The sequence below is a fragment of the Harmonia axyridis genome, chromosome 3 (assembly GCF_914767665.1).
Source record: "Harmonia axyridis chromosome 3, icHarAxyr1.1, whole genome shotgun sequence".
In the NCBI taxonomy this organism is placed as follows: domain Eukaryota; kingdom Metazoa; phylum Arthropoda; class Insecta; order Coleoptera; family Coccinellidae; genus Harmonia; species Harmonia axyridis.
The window spans coordinates 6025545-6044314 of NC_059503.1; the positions used below are offsets into that span (position 1 = coordinate 6025545).

Sequence of the window (18770 nt, forward strand, 5' to 3'; positions counted from 1 at the left end):
GATTTTCTTGATTATTTCAGAACAAACCATAGAATTAATAACACCATGGAAGGAGTCTAGAGAGAGACTTACGGTTACGTGAATAAGATCGAGATGGAGCAAAAAGAGAAAAAGAAGGGGCAAAACATAGACTCCTTCATAGTCTGTGTTATTAGAGAGTTATTGCAACGCACAAATAAGCGATCTTTTATTAAAGGATCCTGTAATAAAGGATCCTCTATCGTGGACGTTAAAAGTGAACTATTCCCGATTCAAGGGTAGGCAGCGCCCTCTTCAGCATGCTTTTTCGGCTAAAGGTAAGATATTGTAAACAAAAATATTTTGAGTGTTATTTGTGAAGAAAGAAATATGATGGACAAAGAAAATAGTGTATTCCTCAGTTTAACTGAATATTTCCGGTATTTGGAAGCAACTCCAAATAATAGGAATGTGATAGAAGGTGAATTCATTCTAATTTAAGAATAATCGTCCATTATCTAAAAAACAAAAAAAAAAAAATATATTGAGAAAATGTTACACCATATTTGTAATGAATAATTGAAAAATTAATATATTTTTTGAAATAAAATTACAGTTATTCTATTTCCACTTATTTATTATTTAAATAACAACTAACCCATAGACCGAAAGGTAACAAATGGGATACAGATTATATATATATATATATATAAATAACAACTGTTTCGCTACACAGAAGCTTTAGATTTAACATCTATATTGCTACTCGAAATAAAGGCAAAATACAAAAATATTCAGAAATTATCTTCAGAAAAAATGGGGCTGGACAGGTTTACAATCGCACAACATATAGTCATTATTTCTTCTATTTAAGGAACCAGGTTCCACGGTAAAACATTACTCAAAATTTTTATTCTCTGGTTCACACGTTTGATATGGACTCTTGCTCTAGCTATGAATATATTTTGTTCAACCTCCTGAAGAGACATTTGTTTTCTGTTTCGCATGAATGGTGGGCGAATCAGTTTTATTCCGTTTTCCGGAAAAATTTCATCAATTAGAAAACTTCGATCCACCATAATGGCATCCTCATTAGGCTTCAGGGAGGATATGAGACCACTCTGCTCAAAAATTATTTTGTCAGATGCTCTTCCCCCATAAGCTTCACTGACAAAACTGATCAATCCTGCAGGCGTCACGGCCACCATGAATTTTACAGTGTTATTCCCTTTATAGTTAGAATAACATCTTACTCTACAATGCAGGCATTTAGTTCTCTGAACAGAGATTTCTGTACAATCAAGAATGACTCTCACATCAGTAAATTGCTCAAAGTGTTGTGGCAAATTATTACGAATTTCCTCAATAGGTGGAAGATAGCTCGCAGGTTTCAATACTGTCGCTAACACAGTTAGCATGTCATAAAAAATTTCTTTTATACTTTGGGAACTGATGTTTCCAAAGAGTAAAGACAATACAACATAGCTCGTGTCATTCTTTAGTTTTGTAAATGTATTTTTTCCCTAATATTGAGGGATGAAACAAAATTTTCTCTTTTTATTCTTAATACTAAAATTTCAATAGTTTTCAGCATTTCGAAAGAATTCAACCCTGTCAAGCTGTTAAGCTTTTGATTTGTAGTAATACTGTCACAAATTGTCCTTATTGATAAAAGCACATAGAGCTTCAGCAGCCAACAATTCATCAGGCCTGTGAATCATTTCCTGAAATTTCAATATCATCATTTGATTCAACTAGAATATCTCAATACTTTACCTGAGCATGAAGTTCACTTTCATCTTGATTTTGTGTCATTACTTCACAGTCAGATTTCAACTGAAAATTTTGTAAATATTAGATTTATTTTCATTTAAAAGGATCATTATATAATTACAATTGGTTGTTGTACAGGATCATATCTAGTTAAATTCCGTCTTTCTTTCTTCTTTATGTTCTCATGAGTACCTGTAGGAAGGTTTTTTGTTGGGACTGCATTTTTTTTCAAATTTCGGCGTCTCAAGTTAGTTTTTCTCGGTCTCAAACACAAATCTGCGTGTCTCAGCTCCTTACCTGAATATTGAAAAATATTACTACACATGGAGCTCCATTGATACTGATATTTTTACAACTTACTTTGTGTATGAAAATCAGACTCTTCAAAATGCTTATTATAACTCCTCGAACACTAAAATATAAAAATTTAACCTGCAGAAATGCACGCCGTCAAAGCTTTCACTCCTACCGTACCTTAAGCCGATATTACAGTTTCTTCCGATAGGTGGCTTGGGGATGAACTTGAATCGCTAATTGCAAGATGCTTTTAACGAAAGTCAGTAAAGTGACAGATCTTTAAATTTGACATATTTATATTTATTCACCTTTATTTTGTATTCTGATAAATCAAATGATTGAATGATTCATTTGGTAAAAGTTCATAATCGAAAATGAAAGAACAAATAGCGTTAGCAATTTTAGCTGGGACCATTATAGAGGAATTGATTTTTCATAATAGATACAGTTGGTGTAGAAAATATATCAAAAACAATTGATACAAATCGACTAGTTGACTCGGAAAATTTTTACTGCAAGTCTCGCAATCATTATCGAAGTTTATTTTTATAACTGCAAACTTCATTGTGGAAAATCATGGACACTTCTAAGATAATTTGAATGCACATAAGTGGCTTTATAAAAATAGTTATCAGCTATATGTACAGGTAAGCTATTAGCTGAATTGAACTTAAATTATATATTACCTTAATTCGTTTTTAGTCTACCAATTCGTTATATGGGAGGAGCTGTACCAAACAACTGGGGTTTTATCGATGGAACTATTAGAGAAACTTGTTGACAAAGTATCATCACTATGTAAAATATCAGTCTACTTTATGTACCTGTTTGAATGGAAGTAATCAAGTATTTCTTTTTATGTAAAACCACCAGTATTGGAAGATTATTTTGTTTAACAGAATTATGTATTTTTGTACCTTTTCCTACAATGATTTTGAAAAAAGTGTACTTAACGTATAATTTTATAAATAAATAATAATACATTGCTGATTTCCACAAAATTTTGTGGAAATCAGCAGTGTATTATTATTTATTTAAAATGAATTTCCATCAAGTGAAGACCGAATCAATCAAATATGTATAATTTTATAATAACATTACTGATAATTAATTTGGTTCTGCATTGTGATTTGTTTTTTTTATGCTATATTGATCCAATATATAAAAAAGTACTTAGGTAACAAGTTTATTATTTTTCTTACAAAACAATCCCATTGGTGTGTCCATATTACAGAATAAATTACTTATATTCAATATAAAAAAAAATAATATTCAGTATGCAGTAGCATTCTGTAACAATACTACATTATACATATAGGTAAATTCTTATTTCTAATAAAATTCAGGATTTATCACTATTATTTTTAATTCTCTCAATAGGATCAAATTAAATATGGTGTTTTGTTGAGAATCGTATAAGTTCTTGAAAAATTCGTTATTAAGAGCACATTTTTTTCCTCGAATGAAATGGTTCCCACAGATACCCAAAATCAAGAAATAAAATGCAAATTTCTCAAAAAGTTTACTTCATCACTTTGTTTACCTAAACAGCTACAAATATTTATAGGTTAGTTCTTGCTGAATAACGACGGCAAATATTCGACATAAACAGATATCTGTCAAAATAAAGGATCCTTAAATAAAAGTTGGTCGCCTGTATTTAAATAAAGTAAGGGAGGCCTGTATTTTAGATTTAGACAAGCCTTAATATCTGACACAATGCGCATGCGTACATGTCAAAATAAGAGATCCTGTAATAAAAAATCGCTTATTTGTGCGTTGCAATAACTCTCTATTAGGTCAATGAGATTAGGTAATAGACATGTGTCTATTACCTACTCTATTTGACATGTGTCAAACTGCTAGAGTACGGAGTATTTAGTATTCTGTGGTACGGACATAGAATAGAGAGGTATTCTGTGGTACAGATCTACTCTGTTATCTGTGGTATAGACTAATTCTATGTTCTAAGGTCAAACTTCTTCAGAAGGCTCACATAATTTGAATTATTTTCATTCAAATAAAAGGAGGGTTTGAAGGAAACTTTGATAGACCATTGCTCCAGCTAAATAACACACTACACAATGGCCAAAAATAAAATTCAAGTACTCTTAGGTTTCGAAGATGAAATCGTTAATGATAAAAATAAACACTTGGTAAATTTTAAAACCAACAAAATTGGAGGAAAACCCGTAAGTGTTATCCATTTTTGAACCATTTGAAATAGTTGATAATATCTTCTTCATTTCGTTATTCAAGGAACTTCCAAGTAATATTGAATGGGATTCTCCAAAGTGTTCATTGTGTCAGCTTCCGAAACCTCTTGTGGTTCAAATTTATGCACCCCTAGATAATTCAAGATACCATAGGACTCTTTATGTTTTTGCCTGCATAAACCCAAACTGCTGGAATCAAAATGAAAGCTGGACTTGTCTTCGTATTCAGTCACAAGAATCTATTCCTGATGAGAGCACTCAGTTTGTTTCAAAAACTAACTCTATGAATTGGTGTAATGATGCTGATGATTGGGGCGATGATAAAAATGCCAATGAAAATGAAGAAAATGGTAACATAATCAGTTCTGAGAGGATATCAGATGAAGATGAAGAAAGCTTTAGTTTCGATGATTCTGTAAGATCTATCTTTGAAAATCTTTCTGTTGATGATAGGAACGCTAATATTGGAGCACAAGGTATGTAACTTCAATTTTTTTAGAGATAATGAACACAAACTCAATGATTTATTTCTCATCAAATGACTAACAAACTAAAAACAATCAACAGCTGTTAATCACAGATTATTAGAATACAAAACAATTTTTGTATATTTGGCAATACAAATTTACCTAAAAACATTCACCTATTATTAGTTGCATCTTGTAAAACATCTATACAATTAAAATAGTAAAGAGTACACTTGAAAATCATTGTTTTTGACTCGCAGAAATCAAATAATAGGATGTATTTTCATATACAACAAAAGTCAACATTGTAGCAGGAACTACTCTTAACAAGTTTGTTCCTAAACCTTTGTAAAATCCTCTCCAACCCTCATTTTGCCATGTTTTTTTCACACAGTCAACATTTCCCTTGTACGAATAAAACTGGTTTTGCAATCTTGCCCTAACCACTTGATAAGGATATGTTATGGAAACGGCAACAAACTTTGATACTGCTGCAAACACAAGATATTCGACAACACCTAGTTTCGATGTAATGGGCATATCATAATGTTTGTTGTAAGAGTTTTTCATTTCCTCGTAAGCCATGAATTGTATAGCACCATGAGATACTCCCAAAAGTCCTGGGAAGATGCCACGATACCAACCTTGCAGTCCCTCAGCCTTATACAACTTCACTAAAGTATCAACCATTCCACTATACTGTTCCACTTGTGATGGTGCTCTGCTTTGAAGACATAATCTTGTCTTACTTACCCAAATTGGATTGGTTAAGACAATGGTCAAGGCACCTGCTTGTGTTGCAGCTATCATGTGCTGACCAGGTGTCAAGGGGCTATTTACATCACCATCTTGTTTGAAAGTTTTCAAGGCAGTGTAAAACCAAAAATACAAACCCCAGGAGGTGCCAGCTCCTATTGTACTCGGAATAGCACCTCTGTATAAACCAGTTATACCTTCATGTTTGAATATGGTACTTATACCATTTATTATACCTTTATATTTTGGATCATAATTCAGCCCATTGTTAACTTCGAATCGAATTTTAAGTAAATCCAGAGGGTGTAATATTAACGTCGAAACAACTCCTCCACTGATACCAGCTAGAAGATGTTCATATTTGATGTGACGTATAAAACTTATTTCATCTGTTTTCGAAGTTGAATTACCGTCGTTTTTTGTCAGGGTGGTCATTTGAATAATTATGACATGAATCCAAATCCATTTAAAATTCGAAATATCGTGTCAAAGATTGATCGATCCAACTAGGTTAAGCGATTATAGGTTAGATTTTTATGGTCATAGATATAGATATCAAGTATCATTTTCTATGAATGATTATTTATTTTGATTATTTGGGCTGGGTGATTTATATGATTTAGAAATTTAGTACTTAATACGAGAAATTCCGCATAGCCTTCTATTTTTTAGGGGGTGCAGTCGGAAGGCAGAATTCTCCAGGAGCTTCAGCAGAGATAGAAGGAGATGAAGGAGAAATCATAACTATCGATAGTCCAATAATGCCCCAAAGAGATATCAGAGCTATGCTTCACGAGACAGCACCATTACCTTCCGAAATATGCGGTGCAAGCAATTTAAGTCGGTGTCCTTCACTGTATTTCTCTTCATTTTTCATGAGCGTCTGGGAAGAATCGAACACTGCCCCCAACTTTAACGATATTCATGTAAAGGAGTTGTTGCAGGAGTACCAGCAGAAGGAAGAGTTCAATGATATCAATATTGAAACCAATGATGGAAGACAGAGTGAAGGGCATGAGAGCTATGAGAAAAGTGTGCCCGCTCATGGGGATAAGACGTTTCACTATTTCGTTTCCAGAATGCAGAAAAATCCTGGACAAATTTTAAGGCAAAGTATTCTCAATATATTTTTGTAACATAGGCTTGTTCTTGGGACTATTATTTTTTCGAAATGTCTGCAGTTTTCATATTTCTCTTATCTAACAACTCTCTAATATTTAATTTATTCGTAGAATCCTCTCACTGAATAAAACAATTTTTTCAGAAATCATTTTTCCATGAAAAGATACATACTGTTAAAGTAGAAAAAAAATTGTTTTTCCTATTTCCATTTAAAATTTCTTAATATTTGTATCATTATCTCGTAAATGAGATTTCTGAGCTAACTTTAAATATTATTTCCGAACTCACAAAAATGTCCCCTATCTACAGCTGAGCATTGTTCCACTCGTTGCCAGACATGCTGTATCAATATACTTTTTTTTTTTTAGATATAGTCGTGAATGTGAAGGTCCTCTGTTGCTGCGTCCTCTACAGGAAATCGTTCCAAAATGTCCCTATTGTCAAGAGGAAAGGATATTTGAATTCCAAATTCTGTCTACCATAATTCCAAAATTGAAGTTGACAATTGATCATAAAACTTGTAGTCGTCTAGAATTCGGAACAGCATTGATTTACACTTGTCGAAATAGTTGTTGGTCTTCCGATAATGAAGTTAGAATGGAGACTGTTTTGATACAAAAAGAAATGTATTGATTTTGTGATCTGAAGTATGAAATCTTTCTGATCGTGATTTTTCCAATCATTATGATCATTCCTTTTGACGAATAGTTATTTATACCAGGGGTAAATTTCATTTTGGCAAATAGGCAATATTGAACTTTTTCCGCCGTTACTATTTGGTAGTTCATCATGATTAAAACAAGTTTTTATTACTAATAAGTTTTACTACCTATCAAAATGAAATAACAATTTAAGGATTACATTGTGTCACCGCAGTTTCGAACTTATTCTTGTTCATCTTCAGGCACTGTGAAGATTCTACAAATTGTACAGAGCATTTATGTAAAACAGGTACAAGAAAGGTGGTGCTTGGGAAAACCAGGGAAGAGGCTTTAAAATTTGGTAGATAACGAACATTTTTGACCGTTATCTAACTTCCAGGAATTATTTGAAAGCATTTTAAATAGGCAATAAATAGAGATGAGATATTCTTCAGAATAATGAACTTTGCCAGCAATTTTTTTTTCGCAATAGAGGCAATCCATGTAATCTACTGTTATTTTCAAAGTGACACGAAATATAGGGAATCGCTGCGTATTAATCATAATTGTTTATCTCTCTCAATATTGAGATGTATTCAATACAATGAATAATTTTTTTTTGCTATATCCTCCTGAGTCCCGACATAATATTAAAGGTGATATAAAGGTGATATTTGGGATTTCGGTTCATTTAACACTGAAAACGTCACAAAATTTTTTTGAAAAATTTTATTCAAGGGGAAGTACAAAAAAAATAATGTCCAATGAGATGGACATCAGGACGATATCATTATAGATTATTATGCAAATGAAAATTTCTGAAGCAATTATTGCTACCTGTCAAGCACAAAAATAGGGTACATTTCCCACAATAAAATTTAGTTTTCAATTTGCAACCTGGATTTTTACATCTGACTGCGTTCTTGAGTTCACTCGCCACAATTGGTAGATGTAGATTTTTCCCTTTTGAAGCAGATGGGGAGGAAACTTGCGAAACAGACATGTGGAAACTGTTCCTGGTTATTATTGATGGTAAATCATTTTCAGTGGCACTCTCCAGGTTCGCAATTTCAAATAGATAATTTGCATAAGAAATCTTGAAATCGAGAAATTTCGAAATTTCTGCAGATCTGTCACCTAACGAATCTTGTACAAGCGGTCGAGCGTTTTTCTTGAGGTGTGACATTGTTATCGATCACTACTTTCAGATTATTCCTAATCAAGAAATATCGATCCCTGGTCATTGCAGTAGCTATTGCACTTACTCTAGTTGTTTTTGCCCAGTACATTCTTACTTGGGGATATTTCAAACATGACATCAAAATTGTAATAGCTATAAACTTTTTAATTTCTGGTAATATCAGATTCATTGATTTTCCCTTCTCTTCCAAAAATTCCACATTCGTGCAATCACAAATATTCTGGAGAATCTCATCATCCAGATACATTTTTAAATAGTCCTGAACTTTCCAATCTCTGCGAGATTCGACGTTGTCAACAGGTTCTTCAAACACGAAGTTTGGTGGAATAAAGTTTTTCAATATTTTCCAATTCATGCGGTTTCTGTTATAAACCCGTTCAGTAGTTATCCTTTCTCTAATCACACTTAGCGGCTCGTCATCAGAATCTTCTTCAGACAAAATGTCCTCAGGAGCGTCCTCAATTTCCTGGATATCTTGCTGAATCTCGAAATCAACTTCATCATTAGAAAAATCATCTAATTCTAAGTATGAACAGTCGGCATCCAGAAGTTGTTCGATTTTTTCATCGTCTACTCCAAATCTCAGTCGTTTTTTCGTCCCGAAAATCGCTGAAAGAGAAATTATCGTTATGTGCAAAAAGTTTGAGTATGACCTACTGTCCAACTGGATGGACAGGTACAAAAATAGTCATTGTTTGTTCAATAACACTTGTAGTAAAAAAAAAATGATTTGATTACATTCTTAGAATACTAATGCAGTGACACAAACAAACATCACACATAAAATAGGAAAAAATCAATACTTACAGTCAATAGTTGTAGGACGAAAGGCGGCCATCATGAACAAAATTTTCATAAACAAATTTTTCATAAACAAATAACAGCGCACTGTGGCATAACAGCAAAACAGCTGGGCATGCAACGCGTTCGTAAATTCATCCAATACGTTGGACCGAAGGATTTACTGTCGTAAATTCACTACAATATTAATAATACGCTTGAATCTGGATGTCCAACATATTGGACATCGGGACTCAGGAGGATATTAAAACAATTCTAGTCAATCCATTATAGATAAGCTTCGTAGATTTCATAGAATTCAATTTTTTAGAACTGATAAACCTCCACAACAAAATCTGCATGATTCCATACCCAGATGATATCTGAACATAAGTTTACGTCCATTCGAATGAAAAAAATTTTGAATTTTCAACGAATTTAATATTACTATCGACATTGATTTTCAAATATGAGATAAATTAATGTGAGGAGATGATATTTTATCTTCTTATGGTGATAATGAAATATTTTAATTTATCTATCATCGAAATGCAGAAATTCCGTCGAATATTTGACTTGATATATTGTAATGAGAGAATGTACAATTTTAACACGTAGTAATAAATTCTTCCTTAATGAAATTGTTTCACTGGCATGAGTTGCCATATATCCTAAGAATTCTTCCATTGTGTTGAAAAATGAAATAAAATACTCAAGAATTGAACCTTTATTACTCAGAATTACGAACATCTAAGAAAAGAAATCGAACAGTTACCTATAACTACACTGATCAACAATTGCTAGGGATCACGTATGAACTTCTCTTCATTTGTATTTTTTTCAAGTTATCTCGTGAATATCTGTACATTATATGTTCTCTAAGGAAAAAGTAAGATGTTTTGAGTTGATTATATCAAAGTCTTCCTCACTTCATCGGCTCTTGTTCACAAAATCGATTATTATCTGTAGGCTGTTACAGGTGGAGTGAAAAGCAATGTGGTATTTGTTATTAAATCTGTTTTTTTCCCGACCACCTGGCAGTAGAATTCTCCCTGGACCTGGAATGTAGCCCTATGACATACCCCATGGAAACAAAATATAACTTCTCAGCTTGTAAAATCAAGAAGGTAAATGAAAAAATGTGCGGAATGATAAAACCAGAAACACCTATAACTCCAGATTATATTTCATGGTTCACAGAACAACTGTCAGACACAATCCTAGCACAAACTCCAATAATCACAGTCGGATATCACAACCAGAAAATTCCACCATATATTTTGAGGCTTATAAAGATCAAAAAACAATTATATAGAGAAATTCGCGAAAACAGCGACCCCAACCTAAAAAGAAAATTTAATGCCCTAAATAAAGATATCCATAAACTCATAGGCAACTATCGATCTCATAAATATTTGGAGGCATGTAAGGAAATTGAATACCAGAAGGGAAGAACTTACTGGAGATCAATAAAAAAACTTTCAAAGTATAACTCGCACAAAATCACGGAACCAATTGAAGTTAATGGAAAACCAGTTACCAAAGATCAGGAAATCGCCGATGCCTTCTCAACCTACTTCCAGAAAATTTTTGAAGTATGTGAAGATCCGACATTCGAGGTCAACCACAGGGAACAAATTGAGGATTGGTACAAAAATATTTTTCCTACCCTAAGAATTGATGATGATATCACACCTATAGATCAAAATGAATACTTCGAAGCCCTAAATCATGGTAAAAACACTGCTCCAGGATATGACAATATTCCCAGAAGCATCCTAAAAAGGCTAGATCTATCAATACATCTTGAAATAATCCGAATCTACAACTATTGTATTCAGGAGTCTTGTTTTCACAAAATTTGGAAAAGGGGACTATTAATCACAATCTCTAAATCAAAGGCAGACACCAGGAGGCTCGAAAACTACAGACCAATAACCCTACTCCCAGTAATTGGAAAGAACCTTGAGAAAATAATCAAATCTAGGATGATGAAAATACTAAGCCACAAGATTCCCAATTTCCAATTTGGTTTCAAACAGAAAACATCGACTATCCACCCATTGATCATACTTACTCAAAATGTTCAGAGCAAGAGAAAACAGGGTCATCATTCTGCGGCAATATTTATGGACATACAAAAAGCTTTCGACAGCACTTGGCACTCAGGACTCATATACAAACTCCATAAGCTTGGATGCCCAGTATATATGCTGAGAATAATAAACGACTTCCTTAGCAATAGGTCTATACAAGTTAAAATAAAAAACGCATTGTCCAACGAATTCTCCCCAAAGCAAGGACTTCCGCAAGGCTCTCCACTGTCACCATACCTGTATAATTTATATTGCTCAGATATCAACGACACAGAACGCGCGACCAGGATGAGTTCATATATTTTACAGTTTGCCGATGATACCACCCTAATTGCACACGGTAAAACTATATCGGACACGATGAAAAGACTGGAAGAGATCAAGGAGAAGATGACCCAATGGATGAACAAGTGGAGAATAAAAACAAACCCCAAGAAGACAAAATTCATTCTATTTTATCACAAGATCCACCATAACTCGCCCACAATTACTCTGGAAAATACTACATTGAAGCCTGTAACAAACTGTAGATACCTCGGCATGATAATTGATAGTAAACTCAACTTTAAGATGCACATCAACTCCACCAAACAAAACACTATCACGAGAGCCAGTCACTTCAGGTCACTCACTTATAAAGATCAAGGCATAGACACAAAAACAGCGTCAAACATCTACAAAATGATCTGCAGACCTCTTCTTGAATATGGCCATCAGATTCTAGGTTCATGCAACAAAACTACCATGAGAATTATTGAGGTGGCGGAACGAAACAGTCTACGGAAAATAACCAAGTTGAGACATCCCAACAATCCACTCCACAATCCGTCCAACCAGTACTTATATCAAAAAACCCAAATAGAACCAATAGCCGACAGGATACATAGACTGAATAAGAAATTTATTAAACAACAACACAACCTAAATATAATTGAGCCACTTGTACATCAGATGTCCCCCCTGCAGGTCTCCAAAAGAAAACTACCTGAACTACCTCTATTCGAACACTTGCTGAACCAAAGATGAAGAACGCAACACACTCTCTTTTAATATACATACAATGAATTCACTCACCTCAAAAACTAAATTCTTTTTTTTTTTTTTTTTTTTTTAATTTACATTTTTATACTTTGTAAAATAAGACTTTGTATATGGGCAGGAAGACCTAGGTCGCTAGCCCTTTGAAACATTGTTTCAATAAAGTTTTTCTTCTCTCTCTCTCTGTTTTTTTCTCTCGTTCAAATACATAAGGTGACAATAATTGAAGAAATGAGAACAATATCAGCTTATCAGTCATGCCGAAAAGACGTTTGGCTCCTGTGCGACTGGACCAAATCATACGGTGGATACAGGAAGGTTTGTCCCGGCGGTTGAATGTTTCGCAAAGTGTCGTGAGTCGGGCTTGGAATAGGTTCATCCAAAACGACTCAGTAGCTTATGTTCATGGGGGAGGTCGGCAGCGCAGTACAACAGCTGCCCAAGATCGTCTTTTGATCCTCAATGCTAGGAGAAATCCCACTTACCCGGCGTCGCGGCTCAATAGATCACTGAGAGTTGCAACAGGAGTTCTAATTTCGAACCAGACTGTAAGACGACGACTACATGTTCGTGGTTTGAGAGCACGTAGGAGGGTACAACATCCCCGTTTGAATAGGGAACACCGGTTTCATCGACGGCAATGGGCTGAGGAGCACCGCAATTGGACACTTGAAGATTGGAGCCGATGTTTATTTACGGATGAGTCTAGATTTCGTTTGGTCAACTCCGATGGACGTATTCTTGCTTGGAGGGAAAGAGGTCGAAGGTATGCAGAACAGTTTATGGTACCCACAACAGCTTTTGGCGGAGGTTCTATATGTGTATGGGAAGGCATTTGTTTGAACCAACGCACAGAGTTGGTTGTTCTGCACAACACCACCATGACCAGCCAGAGATATCACGATATGATTATTGAACCCATAATTGTTCCGTTTGCGGCTGCCGTGGGCGAGAATTTCATTTTAATTGACGATAATGCCCGTCCACACCGTAGTCGTCTGGTTAATGAAGCGCTAGAAACTCATGCTATTGATAGGATGGACTGGCCATGTCGCTCTCCAGACATGAATTGCATCGAACATGTCTGGTCTGAGATGTCTAGACAATTGTCAACCTTAGAACAACCGATCAATAACCTGGAGGACCTTTCTAATGCTTTACGGGACAATTGGACGAATTTGCCCCAAAATTTTATAAATCGTTCTATCGAAAGTATGCCTCGTAGGGTAGAATGCTTGAGACGAGCTCGTGGGGGACCAACTAGGTACTAGCTTAACCGAAACTTCAGCCTTCTTGTGGTTTCATCATAAAATTTTTATGTTATTCAAACACAGAATTTTGAGTGTTCCTAATAAAGTCTTTTTTTCTCTCCAACTTTCCATTTTTTCATTCTTTTCTCAAGTGAACCATATTATCAACTGAAAATACTCTGATATCTGACTTAATTTATAATCTTGGAGCGAATATTTCAGAAATAAATTTAGAACAAGTAAGTGATCCCTATCAATTGTTGAGCAGTGTATCTTCAAGTTTCATCTAGAATTATAGTGACTTGATTAATTGTATCTGGAATAATTTGTAACATGTTACTATAGACCTAAATAACATAGCCTGGGCGTTAGAGAGACCATTGATATCGCTGAATTGTGACAAGGAAAGAAATGGCAAAACATTGGTTTCGTGAATTTGATTGTTTGTGTTTTCTTGTAAAGATAACGGATTCCTCAACGATTTACTAAGTGTTTGTTGTAATTTTTCTGCTTATTTTAGTACTGATAAACAATTTTAAGTATCTCTGCTTCGTGTGTAGCTTATATTCGTGTTGTTAGATCCAAAAAAAGGTTGAACGTGACATTCGATAGGTAAGAAAACAAGAAGTGATTTATCCTTTATTTTATTGAATGTTTTCACAGGTTTCCGAGAAATTGAATGAAATGGGTGATGGCAATATAGACTACAGACAAAAAACCTTCTGCCACAGCCGTGATATGAAGTAATCACTTCAAAACAGAGGACTATTATGTCGATCCCTATATGGAACCAAAGTTTTGAAGGAACGAGAACATGTGTTACTACAATAATGCTATACAGCAAATTCCTACCCTTTATAGATCCAGAGTTATGAATTTTTGACTATGTTATTCGAGTTTTGAAGCCCTGATTCGAATCTCTCGGTCAGATGTTAATTATAATTTTTTGAAATTGATATTTATTATATGTTTTTTTCCATATGTGCTTGCATATTTGATCATAACAGGTAATATAATAAACCCTTGTATAAAATTTGCGGTATTTCTTTAAACTGTTAGAGTAAAGAAAGATATAAACTTTAGGAATGTAAGGCTGAATTGTCCTTGATTTGAAAGGAAAAATATAGCACTTTCATCCCCAATAACACTCACTATTTTCTCAGTCCATTTTTCAAAAATATTTGGGCTATTTTTTTCTGGAGACAACTGACATAAAATTTAAAAATTTCATAAATTTTCTTTTGTGTTTTTATTTATCACAATTTTGGAATTCCCTAAAGTTCAGTTACACTTGTAGCTACAATATATCGAATATAAATTTAATTATCTATAATATTATTGATATACTGAACTATCTATAAAAACTCTGGATAGAAATTAAAAAATATTTTCCTTCAGATAGCACTCAATGAAATTCACCTTTTTCTGAAAGAAATTTTAGATATCATGAAAATCTATACCATACAGTTCCTAAATGTGATTTATTTAGCTATTTCAATACTATTCTCATCCGAAAATCTCAATGTTTTTCTTAAAAAAAAATTAAAACCGTGTTATTCCCATAGTAAATTCGCATGTATTGCCATTAATAACTCCATCCTTCACAACACCTCTCTTTGATAGTCTGCAAAGCAATGCGAGTAGAAGCCACGTGAAGGCGAGTCCATTTATTGACTTTTGTATAAATGGCATTCCCAGCAAATAATACTTTTGCAATTTAAAATTTTTAATGAATTGAAAATTCTGAAACTACGACAAAAGTTTTATTCAAATAAATACTGTTTTATACAAAATATACATATCAGATTTTTGATTAATAATAATATGACTTATTCTGTAAGATACAGGGTATAGACATATAATCACAGAGGCGTGAATATATCACTTTTTAGCCTTTACGCATCATCCACAAATTTTTATATTAATATTATATACATAATCAGAGGGAGTATTGCATTATCAATTTGATCCGTCTTAGCTTCAATGAAAGACGTAAGTATAACAGCCATTGTTATTCTTGCACAATTGAACTGGTCCATATTAGCGATAAATCCTGAATCAAAATTTACACATTACATCTATATACAAAAAACAATTAAAGATTACATTTCAGAATTTATCTGTTATTTTTTCCTGAAATTTTGTGTGCATGTGAAGTTCATTGATAAAGCAAGTTATCCAAAAAGATAGCTATGATTTTCTTCACAAGAGGAAATATTTTCTGATCTGATAATCCCTTGAACCAACAAATGTAAGTTGAAAGAAGACACTTTTTCCATTTTCCCTCAAATAAAAATTACAAATATTTTCTGGAACTCACCTATTTCATATAGAGCAAATACTGTTAATAGTTGGGAGATAATAGAAGCCAGAGTTCCTTCGATAGTCTTCTTTGAATCTACAATTTAAAAAAATTAATATCCTAGGTGAAAGATTCTACTATTTGAATATCAATTTCATTAATTACCATGATAAAAATGTTTGCCATACTTAGATCCGAAAGCACTCGCTACTGTGTCCCCTATACCAACAGATAGTACACCACTGATAAGTGGTAGAAACTCAAAGTAAGCCGAATCTGTAATGTCACAAGGAGAAGGATGTATCCAAATAGGAGTTGTGAATCCTGTTAAGAGATAGATAGGGGTAACAGCAAGTAATCCTGCATCCTTTTCATCACTTAGAGTCATGAAACTCTCTTGTAGAAGTCTACCAAGTGGAGGTATAGCTAGATTACGTAAAATCTGTCGAAGAAATTGAAAATTAGGTACATGAGACCAATGTAGCTTATAAGTTACCTCTAGTAAAAAAAATATCCCAAGTAACACGCCACTACCAAGATACAAGAGGTTACACTTATACATCAATCCTGGTATATAAACTGCGACAGCCAAAATGTGGAAAATTTTTCTTTTTGAGGATGATGCCTTATTACCTGTGTTCCTTTGTTTTATTATTGCTAATGTAGCTATACAAACACATATTACCCAATATGAGACCATTCTAATCTGCAATATTTTTACTAGACAATTTAAAAAGTTTCTTTTACATTAAGATAGGCTTTTAAACATACTGTGGCTAGATCCTCTAAAAGCAAACTCAATATCCATAGAATAGGGCTTCTCTGTAGAAAAATATGCAACGGAAACAGAAAAGTAGTTAATAAGATCAGAAAACCCCAAAAGTAAACAGCAATGTTTTTAATGCTGAAATAATATAAAAACCCTCCTAGTATCATAATTCCCAAGAGTTCCATCTGAAAATCATATTACAGTGACCATAACTTCCAAACAGTTGAAAATAATTTATATTTTACCTGTATAATAATAGTAGATGATCTGCCAGTTTTAGTAATTGGTTCTCCAATAGAATAATAAAAATGTGGCAGTGTTGTATATAACAATATCGCTACACTTTGTGCTGTTAAAGCAGCCTCTCCTAAAGTAAAAGATTTGGGAAACATTCTGAGCACCATTAAGTAAATCCTACTATATAAGATGGTACAAAAAAATCCACTATAGATAGCAAAAACAGTCCCTAGAAATAAGGTAATGTTTTAATGTGAATTCCATAACATATTATGAATAAACTCTTGATTACCTTGATTTAAAGAAATAAATAATATTGACAACGGAATAAATATCCATAAGTGAAACACTGATACATAATGTTTTCTTTTTAATGCTTGGAGTATAAAGATATTGGTGAAAATTATACCGATTGAAAAAATCAGTAACGACTTGTATGTATCACTCAACACCACATAGTGTTTCAATGCAGAAATTATAAGAGCAATAGGTAGAAGAAATGACAACCACAATCCATTGCTGGCATTAGGTCTGAAAAATCATAATGAAAAAGTCTTGTAGTTGCTGAGTGTTTGCCACAACTTTACCTCACTTCGATTTGTAATTTTTTTTCAATGGATATTATATCGAAATTTGTATTCAATTTACTCATTGTGAGTTTATAAGTTAGAGGAACTTATCCAAGTAAGAACTTTGTCCTATTGTAACCTGTTCAATTAAAATATATTATCATGATAAGTTATGATGAATCATATAAAATCATGTTATCTTTTGAACCGCATTATTGTCCGTTAAAGTTTTTTCAGAGTTGAGGTTAACCCACAGAAATCATAGAATACAAACGACAGAGTGATTTGTCTTGTTGATAAGCCGTTGGTTATCTTCCCAGGATAAAACGCGGGAAATTCGAATTTACATAGAGATAATGTAATTTTTAATTACTCAACATGAAATTAATTCATGTACTATATTATTATTGAGGTATGTCTGATAAGAAATATATATTTTTTTTATTTTGGAAAATTTTTTTAGTGGACACTTTTTTTTTCTATAAATGTTGTATTAAAAGATTGTATTGAATTCTTCCAATTTAACTCAATTTGAAAAACAAATATAGATTTCTATAGGAATGACCAATATTTGCATAATTTATAATAGTTAACGAGCAGTATTAAAAATGGAATCCGCTCACTGTTTACAGTAATACTCAACAGATCAAATATTTCGTTCAACGGGAAATGAGAAAATTTATGTAAATATGATAATAATTATTCATTGTAAATCTTATGATTGAATTTCTATACGGCGTTTATCAGAAAAGTGATGATCATATTTAGATATTTTCGAGAGTTTTGCTTCAAAAATATAAATATTGCCGCACTTGAACAAGAAACATCAGGCCATCATTTTGCGAAAATATCTTTAATTGTCGAAAGATGCGGTTCGCTTCACCGATGGAGAATTCTAAGTCGAAAAAATTCTTTCCGTCATCTCAGCCGCCTTGTACACAATAACTCTCGAACGAAATTTGCTAATAACTTTGAATTTTTGGGTTAATTTGAGGGCCTGAGAATATCACGGTTAATTTCGTTACTGAGCAATCCATCCAAAGGTTTTGGAGTTATTTATATGATATGAAATTTTGTTTACCCAATTATTGAGGAAATACTCATCCGATTGAACTGAAATTTAGATTCCAGATTGGGTTCAGATAGAATGTTATTAGCATTTATGGTGGTTGCAGAATGGGCTAATGCACTACTGTCCTTTCGACTTTTGCACCACTGAGTAAAACAGAACTCAATCATTGTGAACATAGAAGTTCTTTGAATTATATTATTTATTTGGACGGACGTTGCCAGATCCA

General features: G+C 33.4%; 4 protein-coding genes across 5 annotated transcripts; 1 reads left to right on the forward strand and 3 right to left on the reverse strand.

Annotated features, from left to right (window-relative positions):
• Positions 1–577: 577 nt before the first annotated feature.
• On the reverse strand, positions 578–2173 carry LOC123675945. 2 transcript variants are annotated; one of them, XR_006746834.1, is made up of 4 exons: positions 2092–2173; positions 1853–2028; positions 1735–1794; positions 578–1682 (listed from the first exon to the last, which is right to left on the reverse strand). XR_006746834.1 is itself a non-coding variant. In XM_045611525.1 (3 exons), exons 1-3 carry the CDS (start codon positions 2054–2056, stop codon positions 1608–1610), a joined length of 339 nt encoding a protein of 112 aa, XP_045467481.1. In that variant the 5' UTR covers positions 2057–2143; the 3' UTR covers positions 578–1607. The 2 variants fall into 2 exon arrangements, 1 of the variants encoding a protein (XP_045467481.1); XM_045611525.1 differs by having other exon boundaries at positions 1853–2143.
• A 1793-nt stretch (positions 2174–3966) lies between these two features.
• On the forward strand, positions 3967–7708 carry LOC123675939 (programmed cell death protein 2-like). The gene is made up of 4 exons (XM_045611517.1): positions 3967–4220; positions 4288–4720; positions 6140–6575; positions 6958–7708. The coding sequence occupies exons 1-4, from the start codon at positions 4113–4115 to the stop codon at positions 7220–7222; spliced, it is 1242 nt and encodes a 413-aa protein (XP_045467473.1). The 5' UTR covers positions 3967–4112; the 3' UTR covers positions 7223–7708.
• Positions 4756–5998, reverse strand: LOC123675942 (mitochondrial folate transporter/carrier). Its single transcript, XM_045611520.1, has one exon. It carries the CDS (start codon positions 5900–5902, stop codon positions 4952–4954), a length of 951 nt encoding a protein of 316 aa, XP_045467476.1. The 5' UTR covers positions 5903–5998; the 3' UTR covers positions 4756–4951.
• A 7637-nt stretch (positions 7709–15345) lies between the features above and the next one.
• LOC123675938 (dolichol kinase) lies at positions 15346–17864 on the reverse strand. The gene is made up of 8 exons (XM_045611516.1): positions 17491–17864; positions 17196–17434; positions 16912–17132; positions 16669–16851; positions 16394–16603; positions 16063–16339; positions 15916–15993; positions 15346–15648 (listed from the first exon to the last, which is right to left on the reverse strand). The coding sequence occupies exons 1-8, from the start codon at positions 17553–17555 to the stop codon at positions 15512–15514; spliced, it is 1410 nt and encodes a 469-aa protein (XP_045467472.1). The 5' UTR covers positions 17556–17864; the 3' UTR covers positions 15346–15511.
• Positions 17865–18770: the final 906 nt, after the last annotated feature.